This window comes from Saccopteryx bilineata, chromosome 3, assembly GCF_036850765.1.
Source record: "Saccopteryx bilineata isolate mSacBil1 chromosome 3, mSacBil1_pri_phased_curated, whole genome shotgun sequence".
Taxonomy (NCBI): domain Eukaryota; kingdom Metazoa; phylum Chordata; class Mammalia; order Chiroptera; family Emballonuridae; genus Saccopteryx; species Saccopteryx bilineata.
In genome coordinates, this window is record NC_089492.1 from 39217921 (window position 1) to 39245335 (window position 27415).

Sequence of the window (27415 nt, forward strand, 5' to 3'; positions counted from 1 at the left end):
TCCCTTAGTTTTCACCCCAATTTAACAATAAACTGCTACATAGTTTAACACCATCAGAGTCAAATCTCTGAGACATTGAAAATGCACTGAACCTAGAGCAGCTACATCAAAGACATTAAAGGAACTATTAGACAAATCATTGTAAAAATGCGTGGCAGTAAATGACCACTATTGGTAGCACAGCACAAGGAGTATGTGAGCCTTTAAATAGTGTTTTCTGCAGTTTCCCTTTATGATATTTTATTGTCAATAAGTCTAACTAGCCAAGATCAATATTTTATTCGTGAGTGAGCACACCACTCCATGACTTCCATTCATTAGAAAGTTTTTTTACCTCTTATGATCAGAAAGGAGAAGCCTTGCAAAAGTTCAGTCCAATGAAGCCTGTCCTTCATAAAATCTTTGCATAAATACAGTCTTTGAAACACAATGCTATCACTTGTGGCTATCAGCCTGTATTGGTCTCCTCTTGCACCCTGTCTTACACCTCCTCTATTCAACTCTTTAGTCTCATGATTGCTGCAGCAATCAATTGTACACAGATATTCCCTGACAATATCTTGCCTCAGCAACACCTGGAATTTCTAGGCAGAGCTTTCTGTGCCTGCCTCCTGTATAAAGAGCAGGTGCTCACAGCTGTTATGAGTCATGTACAAACTTGAAAGTATATGAGACTTTCAAGGGGCAAGGTTCCACCAATGGAGATCGGACCCTTGTAGATAAATACTCTCCTCATTCAGCAGACAACTTGACCTGGCTTCTCAAGAGTTTGCAGTGGGAGTTCATCCCACTTGCCCATAGTGGCAAGTAGCTCAATAATGAACCCTTGTATTGACTTTCCTCTCCTTTACTGTTTCCAGTCTTCTGTTCTTTGAAATAACTTCTCAAAATAAAATACTTACATGTAATTCTTGTCTCAGGCTTTGTTTCTGAGCGGTAACCAAAGCTAAGACACCTCCATGAATAATTTATCTCTTGTTATGTCAGTTTTATATATTAGATTCTTAGCAATTAAATATTCTTCAAAGCTAAATGTATTATGAACATACAGGAGGTTACCCCTCAGTATCCATCTACTTCAGAAACCCTACCAAAGTGTCTAAGTCCATAAACAAATTGGAGTGGTGTGGGGAAAACAGCTGTATTAGGCTTGCTCCTGAGTTTATCAGCTTCAAGCACTTTGCCTGTTTGGTGTGTGGCATGTGGCAGTGCCACATGTGTGGTCTATGTAAGGCTAAGGATGCTTTCTCTGGGCAGTGATTCTCACAGATTGCTCTTTCACCACTGTGAGGTGCAGTTTTCCCTGCTCCCTTGCCCTTTACTGCAAAAAGAATGTTTCTCTTTGTTTATTAACTCTTTTCCTTTTGTTGTTTATTTGCTCACCTGTCTTTGTGAGCCTCCAATAAATAGGAATCGCCTGATCCTTTCCGGCTCTGCAGTTCCTCTACTTTCTGCCTAAATTCAGTGAGAACATGCCTGGCCTCAACCACCAGCATTGCAAATGGTTAATACAAAGACTTGAAGCCATGCTTTACAGATTGAGCTTTGCAGGAAGCAGACTGCACCAGAGTTTCACATGCAGAGTGTTTATACCCTTGGGATAAACACCTGAGAATGGGAAGGGAAGGGCACAAAAAGGAACAGAATGAAAAGTCAACCTAATGCAGCCCAACAATGGCCTCGGCTGACCCCACTGACAGCTCTAAAACCAACTCTCTTGTCAGAGTTATCACATATTTGGCCAAAATAATGGGGCTTTTATATCCTCATATGAATCAGTCATTGGATGTGGACCACACCAGGACAGGGTGTGACCTTGGATGAGTGTGGCTCTCTGCCAGTGAAACAATCCCTGAAAGAAATGACAGTGGAGGCCATCTGCTGAGTGCATTGCCAGAATCTGGGCCAACAAGTCCTTCCCTGAAGTAATATGTCCCTTAAAAAGTCTCTGAAGAGACAGAGGAGAAACTCAGCTCAATAAAGAGAACATCAGGAGAGACATATAGGCTGTTTCCAAATGTGCAATGAGCACATATGAAAGAGATACTGGCGTTTGACCTTGATGGGCAGAACTAGAAACAACAGATGAATATTCGCTTCAGGTAAGAAGATTTTACTTCAAAAGTGAGATCTTTCATATAGAGAGAGCTATCTAAAGGACTGGGATACGTCAGTAAGGCTCTAATGTAGGTGTAAAAGCAAAGTTTAAATATAGAGCAAATCAGAGAGTATTAAGTTCCCTTCTAACCTTGAGATTGTATGATTTCAAGAATAAGAGTAATGCTCATAATATAAAAGTGTCACTTATGCATCATTCATAGGCAGCACGATCAGCCCTTAGGCACTAAAAATAAATATGAAAGTTCTATTTGTCATAGCTACATGAAAAAATAAAGTTGCTAAGCAATACAAATACTGACTTAGAGACTCAAGATATTTTCTAACTTCCAAACGCACAACTCACCAACAAACATCTCTTTATCTCTATCATCTATCATCTATCTATCTATCTATCTATCTATCTATCTATCTATCTATCATCTATTTATCAATCTATCTACCTATCTACCTTCCAACCTACCTAGCTAGTTGGCTCCATCTGTCCATTTATGTATCCACCTATTTATCCTCCACTGTTCTGCAACAAAGAAAACACTCTAGTGTACCCATCTCTACCACTGGGCAACAAACCAAGATTCCTCTTGTGACCAGACAGCAAGACATAGCTATCCAAAGGCAACTCAAAATGATCATATCTCTATCTATATCATATCTATACCATAACTATACCTAAGCTCACCTTTCTTTTGCCCACACCTCACTCCAAACTGTATTACTTCTAGATTCCTTTATTTTGGTAGATTTCCATTATTTTGACATCCTATGCAAAAAGTGTTGGAATTCATGTGTTTTACAAGTAGACATACCTGATTATGAAACTGATTTTCACCATTTACTTATTATATGGATATAAGCAAGTTATATCCTGTGAGCCTCATTTTTTCTCAGTTATATCACTGAGATGATACCTGTTTTATCAGGTTGTTTTGCAACATGGGGATTCTGTTATGGAAGTATGGTACCAGAAACTAGAAGAAGAGGACAAAAAAAGAGAAGCCATCAAAGACAACATCACTTTTTTTTATTTTTTTTCCCAATAGTTGGTCCAAAGTCCCAAGATTACAGAGGATAGTCTCTTCATCATCTGGTGACTTTTTCTTACCCTTGTACCTTGTTCTGGTATACCTAATTCCAGAAGGTGACTTAAAAACAGTCATTTTCAGCCTCATGTCTATGGGGAAATGCATTACAAATTACATATGACTCACTTTTGGCATAACTTCTGGTATAGTGATTGTTCAAACTTGAAATAATATAACAAAAAGTCACATTTTAAGTAGATATGTAGCTGCACCTATGGCTTCTAATACTCTCTCCAAGCCCCTATATTAAGATCAAAGATACATGCTTGATCAAAACTCCCCTAACACTTCACATCAGTGTTCTCTCAGCAAGCAGGATTCTTCTTTTTTCCACCACAGCATCTTAATGTTGCCCACACCTTTCATCAGGTGCAATATGGAATGTTTGATCCTAGATTTTCTTAACACAGATGCCTCCTGGATATCTCATTTATAATTCTCTATATTCTTATTATCAAATACAATATGCACCGTTTCACTTTTGAAGTTATCACCACCCATAGTGGAACATTTATTAATGTGCTGGAGTCTCACCATCACTCTATTCATTAAAAGAGAGACTGGCCACTGGATGGCTGAATGGTTACGCCTTTATGGAATACTGTTGTTCTTACTCCTTTCTCGTCCCCATCCAAACCCTCTACCTCCAAGTGGCCTGAATTTTCTTCATATCATTGATTTTTTTAAACAATGAAGTATTATGAGTTTTTTTAACAACAGTATCATAAGAAAGCAGCAGTGTATCACCCCACAGTTCATAACCACCTTGATTATCTTTTGCTAATTCGTCATTTGAATAGCAGATGTTCTTCTCAAGTACCATAAATAATGCTTTATCTTCTGCCTCCTCAGTAGAGTCTAGTTTTGCCTTTCCTTCCTTCAGAGAAGAAAGAATTGTCCCTAGGACAACTAATCTCAAAGTATAGCAACTATTATTCATTGAATAAGAACTCAGAGCCAAAGTTTTCATGGGCAATATCTCACTGAATCCTCAAACAACTCAATGAGGTTTGTATATCATTTTGCTGAAAGAAAAATGGAGGCTCAGAGATCCTAAACTGCAGGGCAATACCAAGAGTGACCCAACCCCAACATCCTCTATCTCTGTGTCCTTGTGCTCAACATTCCAGTTCTTAGTAGTGGGAGTTGGCAGTCCACCAGAATCACAAATATTGGAGGAAGAACCATTCCCAAAGGAAGGGATCCTACATAGTCAAAAACACTATTTTCATGCTCTGATTCCTTAATTAGAAGCCTACCATTTTTTAATTTTTTTATTTTTTTATTTATTTGCCCTAACTTTAAGAAAACAAAACTCAAGCTCCAGAATTTGAAAAAGAAATCATTATCTTCAGGACACTCATACATACTCCACTTCAGAATGGTGTACATATTGAAAGGGAACTTCTAACCACTCAAGAGCACATTTTTTTGAGATTCACCCTTTCTGTGGTTTCAATAGTTTTCTGCAAAAATAAAATTAACCCCAGATTCTTATTCATTACTCATAGAGCTAGTACAGAAATAACTATGTAAATACAAATCATCTGAGGTAACAGAAAGGAACTATAATATGTAGTTTCACTGTCAAAGCCCACAGATTTTCTAACCTCACTAGTAAACAAAGAAGAACACAAAAGTTGAACCAGAGCACAGAGCTTAAACTCATAGGCTTTAGAGATTGAATGACTAAGGTTTTATCTACCCACCCTCACATTAGCTAGAACAGTGGGCATGGACAAGTTATATAATCTCTTTAAACTCTGATTGCACATCTGTAAAGTAAAGAAAATAAAAACCCTGATTCGGAGTTCTTTAGGGGATTAAATGAGAAATTGGACAATAAAATTTATGACGCAAGGTAAACATGAGCTGATGGTCATTATTATTATTTTGATGGCTCACTTATGTTGGGAAATAATCAATATTTCTCTGACTCATTGTTCAAAAAAATGGTATTTCAAAATTATTTTATCTGCTATATTTTTCTCACTACTCAGGCTAATAGGTTACTGGTACTCTGAAAATAGAATTATTCAATGATATCCTTAAAATATTATGCCTTAAAATGAAAAGCTATGATGAAGTATAATACTTTCTTCAACTTCAATATCTAGTGTATAGAATGTTGTAGCATGCTACCACATTGATTTGGAAATCAGAAGATGAAGATCCTATACATTTCTTTCTCTGTTTGAAATGATCCAATATGAAAACCATATTGAGTGTGTTTCATAGATTCAAAACCCATAAAAATATGAACTTTCTATTCCAATTTAACCATTTTATCTTATTTATTAGCTTTTCCTGGTAGACAAGGCACAACTTCACATTTTAGTTTACTCATCTATTCTGTCATTCATTTTTTTTCTTTAATTCAAAAAGTATTTTGAGTGTCTACTATAAACACAGCAATAAAGTATATGTATTTGTGACAAAAGAGAAGTGTAAGGAAGGCCAGTGGAAGTTCTGAAGAGAGAACTTCACGTGCCTGAGGTGGTTAGGAAAGGCTTCTTAGGGGAGGTGGCATGTGAGCTGGCCCTTGAACACCATCCAGTATGCAGTTGGTACTCAATAAACATATATTAAAGAAATTAATGTAACTGAATGATCAAATTAAACAACAAATATAAATTAACAAATAAAGAGTAGGTTAGATTTCAATAGGTAGATACAGAAGAAGCATTCGGTATGGGGAAGACAAAGAAATAGGAAAGTGACATAAGACGCATGGAACAGAGACTCTTGGGTTTCTAGAATATAGATTACCTGTGGGAAAAGGTATAACTAGTATAACAGTGTGTAGATTCAAGATTTCAAGTGCTAGGTTTAAGGAGTATTGGCTATTATCTTACAAGAAGTGGGGAGCCATAGACTTTTTTAAATAGAGGATTGACAGAGGCAACTTCTACACAGAGGTTTACTTAAGGAATACAGTTTGGATGGTCATATACCAGACAGATGTAAAGAGACAATACTGGAACAGAGATGTTAAAATGGCATCTCTGTTGTCCACACAATATTCCCTGAAGAATAAAGAAAGGACTAGGTCTGATACCCTGATTTGCACTGAGTCTTGGCTCTCATATCCAGGCCTACTCCTTACAGGCTTCTTATGAAAATACACAAATGGTGGTTTATAGTATAAACTCAAAAGCCTTCTGATATAAACACAGAAAAAATAGGAGAAAGTGCTACTTACAGTCTGGTCAGAATAAATTTGGAATGAGATATTGTAATTTTGCAAAGAGATGAAGCATGACTAAGAAAGAATATGCATTAACTGGCCATAATTGCTGCTAAGAATTCACATGACATTAATTTAAGTTAGTTTAACCTTAAATTAAGAGTCAGGACTGTGCACAGAATAATAATGTTCCTCATCCAATTATTCATGTTTAATTTAACTAACAGCATAACTATGACTGCACATTCGGCACATGGCCACACAGTCATTTTAGGACTTTCAAAAGGCAGTTCTTTGGGCAAGGAGAGAAACCATGTTAACCTCTCTTGAGCTGCCCTTTGATTATTACTTAAAATTACCCCACCCCTAGCAAATCCCATAAACAGTTCAAAAGACAACTTCCAAATTCCCTAGCTGCATATTTATTTATGTATATCATCATTTTTACTGAAAAATCTATGTATAATCAAAACATTTAATGACAGGTTAAGTAAATTACAGAATATCCATTTGTTAGAATAACTTAAAGATCTAAAATTTCTATTCCGAGGGCTATTTTGTCTGTTAAACAAAAATTGGATCTGACACTGTCTATAAAATATAACTATATAAAATATTCATAGAAGGAAATATGGGGAAGGAAATTCAGCAAGAGGTTAACAGCAATTGTCTTGAGTTAATGTGTCTCTGAGTAAAAATTCTTCTCATTTTTCTATATTTTTAAAATGAAATGAGTAAGTATTAATTTTATATGGAAATCCAACTTAAATAATAAATGTAGTCTTTCTACCAGGAGCTGCTATTAACTCTAGAAAACAGTGGAGCTCGAACTGGGATGCAAAGAGATTTTTGCAACACAAATATTAAGGTTTGGTTTATGGGCCTGTCACAATGGGTAACACATGGGTAGCACTCAATAAATAGTCAGTGAATGGGATATGTCCTAGAATAACAAGTCAATTTGGGCAAATCTCTTTTTTAAAAATTCAGTTGGTTAGCATGATGCCAAGCAAAACACATAATTGGTTATAAAATGTTAATTTCTACCTGATTGTTGTAGCAGAATTGGTAGAAGAAAAGCCTGAAGAAAATCCAGGTGTTCTTCATTAGCTAATTTTTGGGCCTCTCTATTTAAGCTCAAAGTTTTCAAAACACAGACCCAGATAGTTTAGTGAAGTAATAACATCAATAGGTAGCCATTTTGGAGAGCCTGGGCTTCCCTTTCACTAAGGATTTATATACAGTAGTACTCTTTGTATTTTAATTTTTTGAAGTCAATATTTAATTGATTTCCTATCTTCTTAAATAGTTCACATGGAACTTAATGCCTTATAGATTTAAGTCACTCCTGGGAACATTAGTTGCTACATTATCTTATAATAAAGTAAGTTCTTGGTGAGATTCTCATACCCCAAGGGCTATTTTTGAGCTGTGAGGTTTAGTACTGCCTTTTACTTGCAGTTTATATAATGTGCCTTGCTTTGGCGAAACTTTGTACTTTTTTTTTTTTTTTTGCACACATTTTCTCTTTGCCAAAATCTTTTTTGTCCATCTATTAAATTCCTGTTCATCTCTCTTATCTTTTAGTAGCCAGCTTTCCTGACAGTTCAGTCCTTACTGTGTATCTGTGCTCCTTGATTGCTTTATTAGTTCATCCCAAAACTTAGTGGCTCAAAACAATACGTATTTATTACATCATACAGATTCTTCATGTCAAGAACTTGGGAGTAGCTTAGTTGGGTGATTCTGGCTCAGGTCTCTTATAAGGTTGTGGTCAAGGTAACTGGAGTTGCACTCATCTGAAAACTTGACTAGAGCTGTTGGTTCCACTTGCCGGCTGATTTGTGCTGGTTGGTACCAGAGGCCTCAGTTCCTCACCATGCAGACCTCTCTACAGGGCTGTCTGAATATCCTCACATCATGGTAGCTGGCTTCTCCCAGAGTGAGTGATCAGAGAGAAAGAGCAAGGAGGAAGCCACGTTGCTCTTTATATTCAACCTCAGACATCACACACCATCATTTCTGCCACACTCCATTCACGGGAAGTAAATCACTATGTATGGCCTACATGTACTTTTAAAAGAATATCAAAGAATTTGTGGACATATTTTAAACTCACCACAATTGCTCTTATTGTATTATATCATAATTATTTATTTTAAAATATTTGTGTTTAGTTATTTTTTTAGGGCATCCCTAAAACATTTGCTTATGCTATATTAAATTGCAGGGCTCTGTCTGGGCAGTGACTATAGCACGTTATAGAAGAATCAAGCTTTGAATTTTATCTTCCACTTACTGGGGGTGAGTCTGACAGTCATTTACTCTGAACTCAGCTTCCTCATCTTTAAAGTAACAACTGAAATAATCAGCTCTGCTGTTATAATTAAATGGGATAATCTAGGTGAGAGTATATTGCAACCTGTAAAGTATAACACGATACATTAGTACTGGACCAGGCAGGATGCAGTGTTGCAGTCCCTGACTTTGTGTGGTAGAGTCTGAGGTCCACGATTCACTGACTGCTTTAGTTAGCCACCTGGTAAAGGCCTCTTTATTATCTCTCCTCAAATATTTTGTCTCAAAATATTTCTCAAGCTTATAGAGTTCTACATACAGTTTCCCAACTCTATGTTCCCATAGAATTCTACATACAGTAGGTGTTCAAAAGCTTTTGTTGCTATTGGTTTTCTTTTCATTTAGGGTAAAACAGGAAACTCTTTTGGTAGTAGTATTTTACAGAATATAAAAGGGCTAACAAGTACAGGATAATGAATTGTTAAAGAGTATGGGTCCTGGGATAGGACAAACTTGAATTTAACTACTATACCTGCCTCACAGAAGCTTTGTAAACTTTGTGATCACTCTAAGCCATAGTTTATTCATCTGTAACATGGGGATAACAGTATTGTTTATTTGACAATGTCATAGTGAAGATTAAAGAAGAAAATGCATGAGAGGTATCTAGAATACTACCAGACACATAGTAAGTGCTCCCTAAATGTGTATTATCATTCATTTTATGATTATGATTCATATTATGTAGCTCCATTATTAATAAGGGAAAGATGTTCAAACTTACGAAAGATAGCATCCTACTGCTTTCAAGTCCCATTTTGACATACTAAAACGACTTACTGAGCACAGGAAAGTGTAAACTCTCCAGGCTTTGCCTTGCCTACCTGGGTGGCTATCTATCTGAAATAGCATGTCTAGCTTAGGCTATTTCCATTTGCTGTCGTTATAAGCCCGGAGGCAGGCACAGCTATGATCACATTGCAGAAATTTGAAAAACAAACAATGAAATGTCTCATGCTTTCCACATATGTATTTTCCTTCCATGATTTAGGTTGGCTGTTCGAAGCCATAAAATGTTTATAATAATAAAAAAAAGGAATAAAATTTGCTAACTTAAAATTCTTTGACCCCCACCTCCCAAAACTTTCCAACTCAAGGTTAAGATATGAACTAATGCTCCAACCAACATGTTCATGAAAGATTTAATAATTACTTTGCTTATGAAAGTTTAAACAGCTGCTTAAGTTAGTAAAAAAGCTCCCACCCAGGCAGAATAACTTGCTGTACCCATTGGGAAGGTTTTACAAATCATCAGACTACATATTCAGATGAAAGGCAAAGCTGCATTTGCTGCACAGCCTCTAACTATTCAATTATGTATGTAATGAGTTTGTCTACCAGGTCAATGAGGTTTTGTTTATTCCTTCAACAAGGGTCTTGACAGCATCTATGTTAAAACTGTTCCCAAAGGGATTAAGTTTTTCAATAATTTATTTTTTAAAATGCATATACATGAAATAAGCCATGTCTTTTTCTTTAGATTATTTTATAGCATAACTCCATGAAAACAGGGTTCATTATCCAATGGATTAAAAAATTATAGGAGGTCATATCACATTTCTTTAAAAAGAAATAACACCACTCTTCGGGCTTCCATAAATACTAGTCCACCTGCTTGGATTATTTCTCATCCCAACCCCATTTCCATAACTTTAAAGCATGATTAACTTCTCATGGTTAACCAGCTGTGCTGGAGGAGTATGTTGGATCTCTTCAGAAAGCCTTCCTTGGCCTTCTTGACTTGGATGAGTCCCCTGAAATGAGTCCTCATTGTACCATGTAGCTGCCATATTGTGACATTTACCATCTTTATTGCAGTAACTTATTTATTTTCCAATCGCTACCACAAAACCCCAAGTGCTATGAGGGCAATTTGATATATCCAACATATATCAGAAGCTCAATAAATTCCTATAGAATTAATGAATGAATTTTCTTTCTACCCAAACTGATTTATCCTTCTTTTTCTCCCTAGATGCCAACTTTAACAACTCCTGCCAATTTTATTTCTTGAATCCTTCTCCTCTTTCCCACCTGACTATGCCAACTGTTTCAGTTCAAGTCCTATAATCTCCTAACTAGATTTGAGTCTTTACCCCTTCAAATGCATACAGTGGCCAGAGTGAACTAATATAAAAATCTATTGCTAAAACCCTTTACTTACTCCCTTCTGCCAATAGAACAAAGTCCCAACCTTCACATGGCCTGCCAGCTCCCCTGAAGTCCTTCCTGATATGCCTCCACTGTTTATCAACTCTTTGCTTTTGTATAGATCTCTCTTCTCCAGAGAAAGCTAATATTGAGGGCCAGAAAGGCAAAATAACCTACCAATAAAATGTAAGAGGTGGGGTCCTGGCCGGTTGGCTCAGCGGTAGAGCGTTGGCCTGGCGTGAGGGGGACCCGGGTTCGATTCCCAGCCAGGGCACATAGGAGAAGCGCCCATTTGCTTCTCCACCCCCCCCTCCTTCCTCTCTGTCTCTCTTTTCCTCTCCCGCAGCCGGGGCTCCATTGGAGCGGGGATCGCCCGGGCGCTGGGGATGGCTCCTTGGCCTCTGCCCCAGGCGCTGGAGTGGCTCTGGTCGAGGCAGAGCGACGCCCCGGAGGGGCAGAGCATCGCCCCCTGCTGGGCAGAGCGTCGCCCCTGGTGGGCATTCCGGGTGGATCCCAGTCGGGCGCATGCGGGAGTCTGTCTACTGTCTCTCCCCGTTTCCAGCTTCAGAAATAAAAGAAAAAAAAAAAGTAAGAGGTGGGATTTGAATTATACAGGCCATGTTTCTAAATAAGCACTGTGCTATACTGCCTAACCACGGCTACTGCTGCAACCCTTATGCCTGATACATACCAGCTAATAAATGTGTGTTGAATTAATAAATAGTTAGAAAAATGAATATAAAAAAGTCAAAGTATAAGCTATCCGATGGATCTTAAGCCTCTATCCTACTGTTTCTCAAAAAGTTTGAGGAATATTGCAAGACTACCTCTTAAAACTTCCTAGTGCACATGAGCCCATTAAACACTAAGAAATGTCACAAAAGAGCAGTTTGTTTAACTTTTTCAAAAAAGAGCTGCTTAACTGTGCTTGAATACCGAATATAAAAACAAATTAAAACACCTACCAACACCCCCACTCTGTGAAATAATAAAAGGGCCCCATTATGTCTTGTAACTATCTAATGGTCTATAGTGTATAGCACCCATCTGATGATAATCTCTAAGTATTTCTTTAAATAATAAAGTTTTATGATCTTTCAGATTTTCCAGACAAAGTCCCTCATTCTATAGATGAAGGATTTAGTCCTGTGGTCACTCAGCTTATTTGTGACAAAATAAAACCAGGCCCAAAGCCTGACAAAATCCAGCCAATGTCCTTTCCACTACTCCCCATGGGGGATACTCAGCCTGGATTGACCATTGTCCCAGACATCTGGCAGTGTCTAGAGACATCTTTATGGTTACTACTATAGGACATAAGGGAGGATGCTGCTAAAAATTCTATAATACACAGGACATACTCCCACAGCAAAGAATTATTTGGCCCAAAATGTCAATAATGATGATATTGAAAAACCTGGACCCACACTAAAAAAAAGTAAAAAATTAAAAAAGTGAATTCTTCAGTTAAGAAACTAGAGCTTTCATTTCAATGTCTCTCCCATTTGCCTGCATAGTGCTGCATTAAATTTGAAATAATACTGGCATATGAAACTGAAATTGTTTTTTGAATCCATGAATATAACTGCTGTAAAAAAAATGAAAAAGTCACATATAAAAAGCAGTTCCACTCATCGGGGCTTTATCAAAATGGATTTGGATTATTATCCACCAAAAGAAAAAAAATCTCAAACACTTTTCTTTTTCACACAATTCCCTCATAAGAATTCTTGAATATGTTAGCATTTTTAAATATTGCATTTTCTGTATTTACTGTGCAAGCCTCAAAATAAGACATAGAAAATTACTGAGATGCAAAAGAAACAGGCCAGCTTCAAAACTCAACATTGTGAGAGAGTCTCTTCTACAGGTGTACTAAACCCCTAGTTTCTGGTCATCTGTTCTCGTCGGGTGAGTTTGAACACAGCCACCCTTCTGTATTTGTTTGCTTGTTTGAGTGGAAAACACTGAAAGCATCATATAGAGGAAAGAACCATTTGGAATATTGTCATAACGGTGTTCCCTCACCCTGGGTGCTACTTAGGGGATGCCCACAGGGTAGCTCTGCATCACAAGGAATCGCGGGCTTTCAAGAGTATCTTCTCACTGGTTTCCTCTGCGGGTTAATACACAAAGGATAAGAAAGACATCATCATGGGGAAGCTGGTCAAAGAGGACATTCACACTCTCAATGCTATTTTTGCACCTTCTTGTCAGTCTAAAATTATTTCAAAATAAAAAGGTTAATGTTTTAATGATGTAATTGGTAGTAGATCAATTTTGGATTTATCTGCAGTACTCTATTAAAACAGAAACACCTGATTGCCTGATTGGTGAGAGTGAAAAGATATGAACAGGGGCATAGGAAAATAAGGAATCATAAAGAATCCTTAACACTCATCAGATCCTCTTCCAAAGCAACAAGGAGCTAAAAAGAAATAAAATCTGAGAAACATTTGATGGAAGGAGGATGTGAAGAAGAAACAGACCAAGCAGAGGTGGGTTTCCAGGTCCTAACCCTCATGAGAGCACTAAGGAAACTCTGAGACAACAAAGAACAGTATTTATGAGAGTTCTTTGTGCCTAAGAGAGAGACATCAGGAGAAAAAGCATAAAAATAACACAATTTCTCCTATGTAATGCATCAGTAGGAATGGCTCTGCCTGTGTCCTGAGTCAATCTACATCCCTCAGATATAGACACTATCCAGCTAAGGTGTACCTAGGCATAATGGAATATCCCTGGGGCTAAAAGAAATGGGAGTCAGAAAATTTGGAGTCAGATTCTACACGCATTCGTCTTATGAATTTATTGTGTCCCCTGGGACTAGTCACTCATGGATTCAGTTTGCTCATCTAAAGTTCAGGGAATTGGTACTGAATTACAAAGACACCCCCCCCCACACACACACACCTTTCTGTCTCTACCTCATCAAGACTATTTTAAGTGTTAGGATAGCCTCCATTGATTTAATAAAAAATAAATAAAACCTGTTTATGAATGGCAACAAGTTTCCTATGAATTTTCCAATGCAATTAAGTTCTTTAATGAATGGAGGAAGATAAAACTTTGTTCTTTTAGCACTCGGGAGTATCAGTTCAGAAGTCAAAGAGCTTTCATTCTCACTCTCAAGACTCATTCTCAATCGTAGAAGGGCCTCAACTATACAATGATTTCTCAAGGATTAAGCTGAGAGAATGGAGTTTAGATAACTAATGTCAGAGTTCCATGATGACTGCTCTCCCCCCATGAAATGCACACCATTGAAGTGTTCAGGGTCTGCAGAACCCTTCAGAGCATGTCCAAATCACAGAGGACCAGTTTCTGAAGAGGTCAAGTGGAAAGAGAATTTGGGGCTTAGAGGAGTCAAAACATACCACAGTGGGTTCTTTACAAAGAGGGTAGGACTAATGTATGTAATACCCCTACTCTGCCATTTTTACATATGAAACCCCAATAAAGGTTTAGTATTATTGGCATTTTTAAAAGCCTGTGGTTAATTCAGTCCAGGCTTATGGCTTGATTATACAGTAGGATTTTGAAATGTATTAATGCTTCATCAATCATATATGTACGTTCCAGAGCTGAATTCCACCGCACCTTGTCCATGGTTCTTGGGCTGAATCAAAGGAATTCTTTATGTGCTAACTGCTTTCCTTTCATTAAGGTGCTGTGCATGAATAATGAGATATAAAGGGTTGTGCTGGCTGTTAGCAATGAACAGTATCTATCTGTCATTGCATGACTGTTATCTACCTCCAAGTCATCCAGGATGTTCAACCTGCAGGCAGAATAATTATAATTTCTATATAACATCTTCTTTTTGAGAGATAATTTCCATTGCAATTAATCTGCTCAGCATTAGTTAGCCCCATTCTTCAGTATAATGTGAAGTGAGATAGCAAGGATGTATCAGAGATAACCTAGTCAACGTAAACTTCAAAACCAATGTTTATGTCACTGTTAGCATTACTGATAATTAAAAATGTACTTAAATGACTTCAGAAAAGTTTGCCACAATTTAAGAGAGTTGAACTCCCTCATCAGCCAATAAAAGAACAGTTTTTAGTTGACATTTGAATTTGTCATTCATTTCATTTCCCTCTTCCTTTATTCTTATTTTCTGCTCAGTTATGAACACAACTATATAATTTCCTCTAACTATAATTGCCTCCTATTTAACCCTTCCAAACTCCCCACCCTCTTTGTCTCTTTTGATTCCCTCTGATCACTCAGCCCACTTACCTTGGTCATAACCTTGTCCTTTAGGAAACAGCAAAGGGCCCTGACAGCTTCTTCCTTTTACTGCTGTAATTCGTCTATTCAGATTGTCTGATTCTTTCTAAATCAGTTTTGGAAATTGTTTGTTTCTAGGAATTTATCCATTAGGTACAGATTGTCTACTTTGTTGGCATTTAGTTGCCTATAATATTTTCTTACAACCCCTTTTATTTCTGCAGAGTCAGTTGTTACTTCTCTTTCAGTTCTGAATTTTTAAAATTTGGTCCTTTCTTTTTTTCTTGATAAATCTGGTTAAAGGTTTGTCAATCAGGTTTATCTTTTCAAAGAACCAGCTCTTGGTTTCATTGTTCTTTTGTACGTTTTTTTTTTACTCTATCTTGTTTATTTATGCCCTGGTATTTGTTATTTCCTTCTTCTGTTCACTTTGTGCTTTGGTTTTATTTTCAAGATCTTTTAAGTTTAGATTTTTCACCTGAGACTTTTCTTGTCTCTTGAGATAGGCCTGCAATACTGTGAATTTTTCTTTTAGAACTGCTTTAGCTGTGTCTCATAGATTTTTGGTTGTTGTGTTCTCATTTTTATTTGTTTCAAGATATCTTGATTTGTTTCTTAATCTCATTGTTAACTCATTTATTGTTTAGTAACATGTTATTTAGCCTCTATGTCTTTGTTGGGTTGTGTGTGTGTGTGTGAGAGAGAGAGAGAGATTTTTAGTTTCACACCATTATGATCAGAGAAGATACCTTATATAATTTCAGTCTTCTTAAACTTACTGAGACATTTTGTGTCCTACCATGTCATCTATTCCAGAAAATGTTCCCTGTGCACTTGAAAAGAATGTATATTTTGATGCTTTGGTGTGAAATGTTCTAAAGATATTAATTAAATTAGACTGATCTAGTGTGTTATTTAAGGCCACTGTTTTTCTTGGAATTTTCTGTCTGGAAGATATATCCATTGAAGCTGATTAGGTGTTAAAATTTCCTACTATGACTATATGAGTGCCGATCTCTTTTTCTATGTCAACCAAGATTTTCTTCATATCTTTAGGTGCTCATATGTTGGGTGCATAAATGTTTTTAAGGTTTACATCTTTTTGTTGGATTGATCCCTTTAGCATTATGTAATGTTCTCCTTTGTCTCCTGTTATGGCCTGTATTTTAACCTCTGTTTTGTCTGATAAAAGTATTACTCATCAGTTTTACTTTTATTTGCATGAAATATCTTTTTTCATCCATTTACTTTTAGTCTGTGTGTATCTTTCATGTTGCGATGGGTCTCTAGCAGACAGTATATATATATTGGTCTTGTTGTCTTATCCATTCTGCTATCTATTATATTGATTGGAACATTTAATACTTTTACATTTAAAGTGATTACTTATACATATGTATTTATTGCCATTTTATTTTTATAACTATATCCCTATGTTTCTTTTTTTTTAAGAAGATGTTACTATTTATTCTTTCTAGTGTATTCTTCATTTCTGACAGGTTCTTTTTTGTGGTTTCTTTGTCCTTTTTTTATGCTTGCTATCTCTATTGAAGTTCTCCCCATAATCATCCATATAACCATTTTTTAAAATATGATATCTGGTAAATTGCTTGCTTCTACTTATTTAGTTCTTTTTTTCTGGATATTTTTCTTGTTCTTTATTGTGGGACATATTAATTTATCTCCCAATTTTGGCTGCATCTTTGTATTTGTTTCTATGTATTACATAGATCTACTATGACTCCTAGCCTTGGTAAGGTGGTCTTATATAGTAGGTGTCCTTTGGGATCCTGTGGCACAGTCTCCTTTGTCACCTGATCTGGGTGCTCCAAGAATGTCCCTTGTGTGGGTTATGTGAGCTCTTATATTGTAATTGAGCCTTTATTACTACTGGTCTGTTTGTATGTGGTGTTGACTTCCAGACTGACTGTGAGGATTGACCCTGACAATAGTGTACAAGCTGCTGTGCAGCTGTTGACCACATGAGGCAGAATTTGCCTTAGCAGGATCTGGTGCCTGCTGAGATTTCCCTTTGGATATGCTGCTTATGAAGCTAAGTGATATGTGAAGCTGGCTATGGGGTGTCTTGGTTCTGGGGCCTTTTGGGTGGGACTCTGGTGCAGGCTGATGTCAGATGCTGCCTATGACTGGCCCTTTGAAGTCTGTTTGGAGCTACAAAGTGAACCACAGTTCGTGGCTGCCTCTGCTGGGCCTGGGTGTGCACATGAAGAACCACACTATACACCAAGGACAGCTCTTACCAGTGCTGGGCTCAGGGGCAGTTCAGCAAAAGTACCACAGCACCCTGAGATCTGCCTGCACCTACCTCCACATGTCAGCTTCATGATGGATTCAGTCATTTAAAAAGCCTCTGGCAGTACTGGAGTTGTGTGAGATAGGTTCTCATTGAGTAACCAGGTAGAGACTAATGGTATTCACCAGATCAATACAGATTCAAATTCAGTGTCAGAGCTGGGTGTGAGGCCAACTAGCAAATATCTCAGAGTATATTAAGTTTAGCTGCCTCTTCCAGGTGCCTGAAGACTTTATGGTAGAGTGGGGGCTCAGGAAATCATCAGGGTAAGGGTATCAGAGTTTATCACGCCCAAATAGACCTGGATTTGGCCTCATGAAGGGAGGGCTCTACACCAGTCAGGCATGAAGAAAAAATGGCACTTGTTCTAAAGTCACATAACTCAATCTTTCCAAGATTCTTCCAAAAGCCCAGGATCAACAGGGTGGGGCAGCCAGGGGTAAGGAGCATGGAGCTACTGGATATCCCATCAGGGGGAAGTGCTGGTCATACTTGGAAGAAGGTGTGAGGAGTAGTCCTCAACCCAAAGGCACACAGCTCAGTCTGTCTGGAATTCTGCCCAGACCTTGGCAACGCAGGGCCATCAAATGTTGAGAGGGTAGGGCCACCTGGAACCTGGGGGATGGGGTTAGAGGATCTCTCATGAGGGGGAGGTGCCAGTCAGGTTCATAGAAAAGTGGAGGGAATGGCTTCCACCTCAAAACCACACCTCTCAGTCACCAACATCCCTAAGTCCACACAGGCCTCCACATCCTGGCCCTGACAGCTGACTTCTCATTACAGCATGAACTCTGCAGGGTGGGGCTATGGGGAGTCCAGAAGTTGGGGCTATTGCATTATCCCAGGTTGATGCCATAAGGAGGGAGTGCTCCACCCAAGAAAGATGGCACCTGAAGTGCAGGAGAGTGACTCAGCACAGAAATCTTCACAGCTGTACCCCAAACTCTCCTGAACCACAAACTCCAGTCTCTCCTCACATGACTTTAGTCTGCTCTGCCCTCCCTCCCCAGCAGCACAGGGTGAGTGGCTGTGAATGAGAGCCTACTGAGATCTTACTTTCTATTATCCCTGTGGATATAACCTCATGGTTGATTGATTCATACCCAAGTCCTGGAAACAGGTAATTTGGGAAAGAAGAAAAGATCCCTGAACATAAAACAAGTATAGAAGAGGTCCTGAGCAAGACATATATATGTACAGGCTTGTTTTTCCATCACCAAACTCCATTATTATTCTTTTTTGCCTTCACCTGATTACTCTCTTAAATGAAATGCAAGTCTGAAGTTTCTAAATAATTTTATTTTTAAGTTATTAGAAGAAGCTATTTTATATAAGTTTAAAATAATATGCTATTTTCAGAATTTTAATAACTAACAATAAAGTAGATTTGCACCAGAAACCTTATGAAGACTGATTTTTGTACACTTCATGCCACATGAAGTAAATTCACATTCAGTGACCACCTGTGATGTGTTAAACACTTTACTAGGCCATTTGATTTGCATTATCTAATCTGGCTCTCACAATAATCCTATTAGTTATATATACCATCCCTTTCTGCACAGATTTGTTTTCTAAGACTCAGAGAATAAGTAACTTGCCAAAGTTATTTAACCTGAAGGTAATATATATTCTGGACCTTACCCTAGCACTATTTGATTTCAAACTTAGCTAAAAAATAAAATCTCTGAACATTGAACATAAACTGTATTTTAAAGCTCAGTTTACTATTCATAAGGTCCTGGGTTCAAGTTCTTTCTCAGACACTTACTTTTTGTGTGGACTTTAAGCAAGTGTTTCTCTCTTTACCTATAAGTGTCAGTTTCCTTAACTATGAATTGAAGAAAACAGATCTTATTCATTAAGTTTTGAAAGGACACAAATAATTCACATAATAAGCACAATAACTATTACCTATTGGTATAATCTCAAATGCCACATTGGCTTTAAGTGAAAAAAATACAACACATATATCAATTATTGTCCCCAGCTATTCTACACTATGATCCCATTCTACTCTTCAACTAGTCTGTCTTTTCTTTACTCAGTATAGTAAAACGTTTGATGGGGAAAATATATATAATATATAGCATCTGCCATTAGTAGTTTATGAGGACCATCTCTTCAGACTCATGTTATCTCTTGACCACAACTCTCTATTCTAAGACAACCTTTTGTCTCTTTCACTCACCTGCTCTGGATACTTGCTACCAATGATCTCTGCTACAGTGTTGAAGGAATCAGCATCTGCATAGTTTTTTGCCCCCATCTTCAGCTGAATGACAACTCTACTCCCACGAGAAATCATTCTTGACATCATTTCTGCATCTTCCACTGTAATACAGGCTGTTGGGATTTTTGGCACACCGTCTTGGTATTCCTGAATACCTGTGTGGGGACTTGAGAAAATAGGCCACCATGTTAATTTAAAAGTAGTTATAAACCACAAGTATTGCTTTAAGTGTCCATATTTGACATTAGACTTTCACTGATATTTGTTTGCATATGAGAAATAAGACAAGTAGGCAATATTGTTTTATAGCTTTTGATGTAAATATAGTGATTCAAAAAATAACTTAGAAACTTCAATTTAATGATTGCCTCATTGAAAATATTACATGAAATTTGTTTTTGATAATTTGAATAAACTTTTTAGTTGCAAATTGCCTCAAACTTGAAAGAACATTAGGAGTGCCTCTGTGGCCAAGAGGTGAACAGATGATTTCCAGGAGATAAAAGGAGCTCTGAAATCCATCAAAGCTGTAGACGAGAAGACCCATACATATGGAAGAATACTGGTCCAGATACACCCAGATTTCTAGTCACAGACTAGATCTGAGGTTACTCTCTTCTCACTCAAACACAGAGGTCTGAATATGTAGCCTTGACTTAATAGTAGAACACTTTGCAGAAAACTGTAGAACAATGGGAACATTTGTGTTCTCATGAAGAAAAGTGCTGAATAAACCCAAGTCCCTGATTGTATTGCTATAGAAAAAAAAGGAAAACTATTATACTTTTGGCACTAAAGAAGAAATATTACCCCAACTGGTCAAATTTTTTCTTCTAATTTCCAGATATTTCTTACATTACTAGAAACACTTGTAAATGAAGTTTATATTAATCTACTGTTGATTGAACCTGTATGTGCTAATAAAGTTTATTAAACTCATTTTCTAAAATTTCTCTTTCAAACTGTCCCTGTTTGCCCTTCTAGACCACAGCTCGCTCAGGACCAAGTAGGCAAGGCTTCTGAGTGAACGCTTCATTGCATCATCCAGTCCCGTCTTCTGTCAAAGCACAAGCTAAAAGCCCTCCTTTTAATAGTAATGTCTCTCTTCATATTTGTTTCTGATTGTCTTATTCTCTTCCTTTCAGCCCCAATACATTTCTCCCTTATAGACTTGACTCCAACCTCCACCTGCATAAACACAATAATCCATTATCATTGCTTTCTTGGTGTGACTGCATTGTTGTAACCATATGTCAGGTGACTATTTACTTACTTAGAAAAATTGCATAACAAAGTGATTAAGAACAGGATCAAGAGCAAATCTGTCTGGATTCAAATCAGAGCTCTGCCACTTACTGCTAATTGATATTAGTCAAATTATCCTTGCTTTAGTGGCTTCATCTATAAATGGAGGTAATAATAATATCTATTTCATAGAATTATTTTACACATTCAATAAATTTGTACAAGTTAATCAGTTACTCTGGAAAATAATAAGTACTCAATAAATGTTAAATATTTATTTTGTTAACTTCTCCATTATATCATTCCTATTAAGATTGTGTAATCTAAAGTTCTTACGAGCATCTGAGTACATCTTTTATGAATATTCCTTAAATGTTGACTGAACATGTTATTCTTTATCAAGAGGAAAAATGACTTATCAACTCAAGACATATAATACAGAAACCCTGAATCTGAAGTCCTACTGTGGAATATGCTTGATCAACTCTAACTTTTGATTCAGGGCAGGTTATGAAGTCACATGACCTAGATCAACTCCTGCTTCTAACATTCTCTACCTGCATAACACCAAGAAATCAAATTACCTCTCTGTTTCTAGTTTCCACATCTGTAAAGTGGATAATAATATCAGTATTGACCTCATTAGATTGCTATGAGATATAAGAAATATAATATATGTAAAGAATTTAAAACAAGGTTTGGCATATAGTAATTATTTTGTAGACATCAGTTGATATATTATTTCTTCAGTGCTCATTTTCCCATTGGAATGGTAGAGTAATTAAAGACCAAAAGTCTTTTAAAACATGTAGAGAGACAATCTAAATATTTATTATTCATGTTACCATACATGATGTCTGAGATTCAACAAACTCTCCTTGTTCTCAGATTCTCTTACTCAGGAGGAGGTCAGTGTAACACTTCTGAACAAGCTCTTTAAATAATGTTTCTAAACAAATCTGTAGTAATAAGCTACAGCTAAGTGTTCTTATGGAATAGTGAGTTGGGCATGCGCCTAGGCATGAATAAGGAAAATGATACTGAGAGGCATCCTACCTATGGTTTTGAATTCAAGATATAAAAGTCTTATAATTTGTTTCTACAATTAAGCATATTGCCCAGTGGTAGAGTATCTAGCCCTAATTTTAGAAACAGGCAGAATGAAAAGTCAACAGATATATGAAAAGATGCTTATTTCTTACTATCTATTAGGATGTCTACTTTCAAAACACAGAAAATAACAAGTATGGGCAAAGACATAAAAAAATTAGAACACTTGTGCACTATTGGTGGAAATTTAAAATGATACAGTGTCTTTGGAAAACCATATGATGGTTTCTCAAAATATATAATTACCATCTGATCTGGTAATTCCATTTCTGGGCATATGCCCAAAATAATTAAAAGCAGGATTGCAAAAAGGTATTTGTATGTCTGTATTTATCAGAATATTATTCACAAGAGCTAAAATGTTTTCATTGTTCATCTTAGTGTTCGTTGATGGCTAAGCGAAATGTGATACAGATATACATGAAATATTATTCAGCCTAGAAAGGAAGAAAATTCATATAACACGATGAGTATTGAGAGTGTTATGCTAAATAAAATAAGGCAGTCACAAAAACACAACACTGTGTGATTCCATTTACATGAGGTTGTTAGATTAGTAAAAATCATTGAGATAAAAAGTAAAATGGTGGATTCCAAGGGGGAAGGGGAGCAGAAAATAAGAAATTATTGTTTAATGGGTATAGAAGTTTCAATTTAAAAAGATTAGAGTTATGAAGATGAATGGTTCTGATGGTTGCACACATTATGAATATATTTAACACCGCTAAATTATACCCTTAAAATGGTTAAGGTGGTGAATTTTACCTTATTTGTATTTTGAAAAGCCATTACATATATAAATTAAAATATAATCCAATATTTTATAAACTGTTGGGGAAAGTATACATATGTCATGTCATGCTGATGATACTATAAATTAGATATTTCTAGGTGTGATCTTTCAATATGTAGCAAGAACTATAAAACTTCTTACTTTGGTTATCCTGCTATGGAGAATCAATTCCTTGGCAATATTATAAATTAAAAAAATATATATTTATACTAAGATGTTCCCTGCATCTCTGTGTATAAATATAAAATTCTAGAAATAATCCAGCAGAGAAATTTCAGGGAAATAGAAAGAAAATTGACGCGTGAAAAGTAAATGGCCAAAATCACTTTGTGGAAACATGTAGATGACATAATGCTAAATTAAAATAACATAACTGAACATGCATTGTACACACGAGATAGAGATTGAACATAAATTTGGAGTGATGTAAATTGAGCTAATACTCCCTTGATTCTTTGAGAAACTATAGTCATCCTGTTAGACTGTAATCATGTGAACTATAGCATTACCAATAAAAGAATTAAATTCTTAAAAGTCCATGCAACGGCCTATAAAATAACCTGAAAGCAAAGCCTGAAGCTATCACAGTAGCAATATTAATCCTTGAAATTCTAGGTCACAGAAATTTGAGCACCTGTGGCAAATTAGTAAAAAAATATCTGTTGAAATTTTCTTTTCTTCCACCATCAATTATGTGAAATATTTTCTGCTGAATCCCTCTGCAGTGTTGATCCATCAATGTGCCATCCAGGCAGAATTACAAAGCAAATATTTTCTTGATGTCAATCACATTTGTGTTCAAGGACTCTTCCTGTACATCTGGTAGTATTTTATCTGTTATTCGCATTTGTGTACATCTTCTCAGCCTCTGAGGCAATAGGTCCATGTTTCAGTCTTCTAATCTTCATAAAAGTCATATATGAGATTGCAGCTCCACAATGATAAAGAGGGGCACAGAATTAATTTTTTAAAGACTGTTGATGCAGATCGGAAATGAGCACTCAGTTACTTCAAAGGAGGAAAATAATGTCTACCAATAGCATCTGTGCATCATTATCAGTAAATTTGCTTAAATAATACATTCCCATGAAATAAAAGTGGATGCCCAGCCCTTTGATTTAAAACTTTACTCTCCTTTGCTTTTTTGAAGTTTTACTTTGACATCAGTTTTCCCCCTTATTTTTGGGCACCATTAAAAGGCCTTTACTCAAATAACTAATGAAGCTTTGAACCCTACAGACTTAAGGAGAGGTGTTGTTCTTGTTCCATGGACTCCTAAAGCATAAGCCCATCCGTGAAAATCACAAAATACCAACAAGGTTTAAACTCTGACAGAGTAGTCCATGGAATGTTCCAAAGAGATTAATAATAACAATGGTGAGCACTTACTAAGCATTTGCCCCAGGGCTGTGAGGGGGATGTGAGAGCTGTACATATATTAATTCATTTGCCAGTCACTACAACCCCATGAAGTAAAGACTCTTATTGTCCCCACTTTACAGATGAGCAAACTGAGGTAGACAAAGCCAGAATTAATGCTGGAAGCCTGGCTTGAGTACATCCTCTTAACTTATACAGAAGCTACTACAGTCCACTGCCACTCATCACACTAATAAGAGTGATGATTACCCTGAAAATGATGGTGATGGTGATAATGATGAATACTGTTAACAGCAATAAAAATAATTACTATCTTTTGAACATTTAAGATATTTACTGAGCTTAGCAATTTTATCCATTACCTTATTGGATCTGCTTATCAATTCTGAGATAGATGCCCATATACCCATTTCTGAAGTGAGTTAACAAACAGTTCATGAATACCTCAAGTGCTCTGAGCAAGAAATAGTTAACTTTGAGACCAAGCTTTTATTCCTTCCAGACTCAAGAAAACCAATTCAAGCCCCATAGCACATTTTAATCTTTTATATTGTTTCTTATGGGCAGACTGAAAGAAATGATATATTGTTATGAAAAGCACTTGTGCCTGAGAGATAACATGTGGCTTATATAAATGGTAACAATAATCATCACCACCATATTTTGCATATACTTCTGTATTAAAGTATCACAAAACATTGTATTTATTTACACATTTTATAACCCTTACAATCTTTATTTCTTAGACCATTAGCTCCATGAGAATAAAGACATTATCTCTTCTGCTTTTGTGTAAGCAGTGTTACAGCATAATTTTTGACCCATGTGTGCTCAGAAAACATTATTGAATTTGGTAACTATGACCTCTGACATCAACTTTCTCTAATTATAATTTAACCTCCTTAAATTTATTTTCAGTTTTTCTTTAGGTAAACTTTACTATTTATTGATCATATATTAGGTGTCAGAATCATATGTGGGCTTGCTAAAACATGGATCATTGAGCCTAATATCCAGAATTTCTGATTCAGTAGGTTCAGGATGGGACCAGGGAGGATGCATTTCTAACAAATTCCCAGGTGAGGCATAATTGTCGGTCACAAGTGTTGGACAGTTTAAGCCTTCCTCGGAAGAAAGGGTTTATTCAAAGATAGATATTTATCAATGAAAGAAGTCTATCCTCAACAGAGTATTCATTTCTAGAGAAATATTCACAAATATACACAGTTATGTACTAAGTACAGACACCAATAGAGGTGCTTTGAAAGAATCAGTTCCTGTTCTCAAAGAACTGACAATTATTTGGAATATTAGTTTTATGAAAAGTGTGACTATAGAGTTACAGACAATGAATATAGTAACAAACTTACTCATCTCATTAAACAAAAGGAGTGCTACTCCTCCAAAGCCCTTACTGTGGGAGGCTGCACAGTGATAGTAGTAATTGCCCATAGCTTTAAAAGCTATTTGAATTTTTTTCTCTACACTTGCCTTTGGAACATTTGGGAGTCTTATAAATGGTCTAAATAGAGACAAGATTTGTTTGTTTGTTTTTTAATTAGAATTGGTTTTGGGAAATAGTCAAAATATTATGAACAAAATGAATAAATGATTTAGGGCCCGATCAAATATATGTTATAAAATTATCCTTTAATCTGTGGCTAATTAATTGGTTCTAAAGATAATTTCAAAAAGGAAGTATCAAAAATGTTTGGATCAATGGTACCTGTTTGGGAATATGGGTTTAGACTTGGAATCTATTTATATAATAATGCTAATTGGATTCCTATTTTCTAGCATATTTGCATAAAATTATTTATTCCAACAAAATTTATTTTAAAAAATTAAAGCAACCACAAACCTCAATAATAAAGAAATTGTAATACAAAATATGGTGTTCAATATCAATGGACTATATTATAGTCTTTCAAATCTTAATTATGAAATCTGTAATACACCAAAAAAATTTTGATAGAATATAGAGAAAATGCCAAGTTTTACAAGAGTTTTATACACAAAGAATAAAAAATATATAAAATAAGAGAAATAAGTTTAGATGGCAGAAAAACTGACAGAATTTTTTCTTTTGAGCTTTCTCAATCATAAACTACAAAATTTAGACTTAAAAAAATCTTTATCTTAAAGTTGCTATAGATATTTGCCATACCAACAGAAAAATATGGGTAGGGATAATCAAATATTGTGAGAATGAAGGTGTAAATTCTTGATTTATACATAATATGAGTTATTGAATACATATGCCTAAAGCCAGCTGAAAGAACATTTGTAAACAGACGTGTAAGAAAAAGTATTTCCCAATCACTTGAATCTAAACAGAGGTCCCCAAACTTTTTACACAGGGGGCCAGTTCACTGTCCCTCAGACGGTTGGAGGGCCGGACTATAAAAAAACTATGAACAAATCCCTATGCACACTACACATATCTTATTTTAAAGTAAAAAAACAAAATGGGAATGAATACAATATTTAAAATAGAGAACAAGTAAATTTAAATCAACAAACTGACCAGTATTTCAATGGGAACTATGCTCCTCTCACTGATCACCAATGAAAGAGGTGCCCCTTCCGGATGTGCGGCAGGGGCCGGATAAATGGCCTCAGGGGGCCGCATGTGGCCCGTGGGCTGTAGTTTGGGGACCCCTGAATGTACAGTGACTTTGTACGTAATTCATTGAAAGAAAGGTAAGCATGTGTTTGCTTGATGATCACAAGGTCCAATCTATATACCAAATTGCCAATCTAAATGTATATGGTACTGTGCTAACAAATAGCCCAAGTCCATTTATTAAAAATAATAAAGGCTTCTTTAATTTCAGACTTCTTTCAGTATAACTGACATATAAAATTATAAGATATTTAAGGTATATATCTAAATTATTTAATATGCATATACATTGTGGAACATTTCCCCATCTAGTTAATCTATTACCTTAAATATTCATCTTTTTTTCACAATGAGAACACTTAAGTTCTGCTCTCATAGCAAATTTCAATTATACAACAAAGTATTATCAACTATTGTCACCATGTTTTACAATAGATGCTCAGACTTTATTCATTTTATAGCTGAAAGTTTGAAGCCTTTTACCAATCACTATTGCACTCTCATGACCCATGTGCTGATAGTTTCCTACTCTTGTTTTAGATTCCATATATAAGTGATACCATACGATATTTGTCTTTC

At 36.2% G+C, this 27415-nt stretch overlaps 1 protein-coding gene across 1 annotated transcript in view; it reads right to left on the reverse strand.

The window, feature by feature from the left end:
• The window catches only part of CPQ (carboxypeptidase Q), a 597449-nt gene that overhangs the window by 336461 nt on the left and 233573 nt on the right, over positions 1 to 27415 (reverse strand). Inside the window, exon 4 of the mRNA XM_066266010.1 lies at positions 19641 to 19848. Within this exon, the coding sequence (XP_066122107.1) occupies positions 19641 to 19848 (208 nt within the window). The remainder of the gene's footprint in view (positions 1 to 19640; positions 19849 to 27415) is intronic.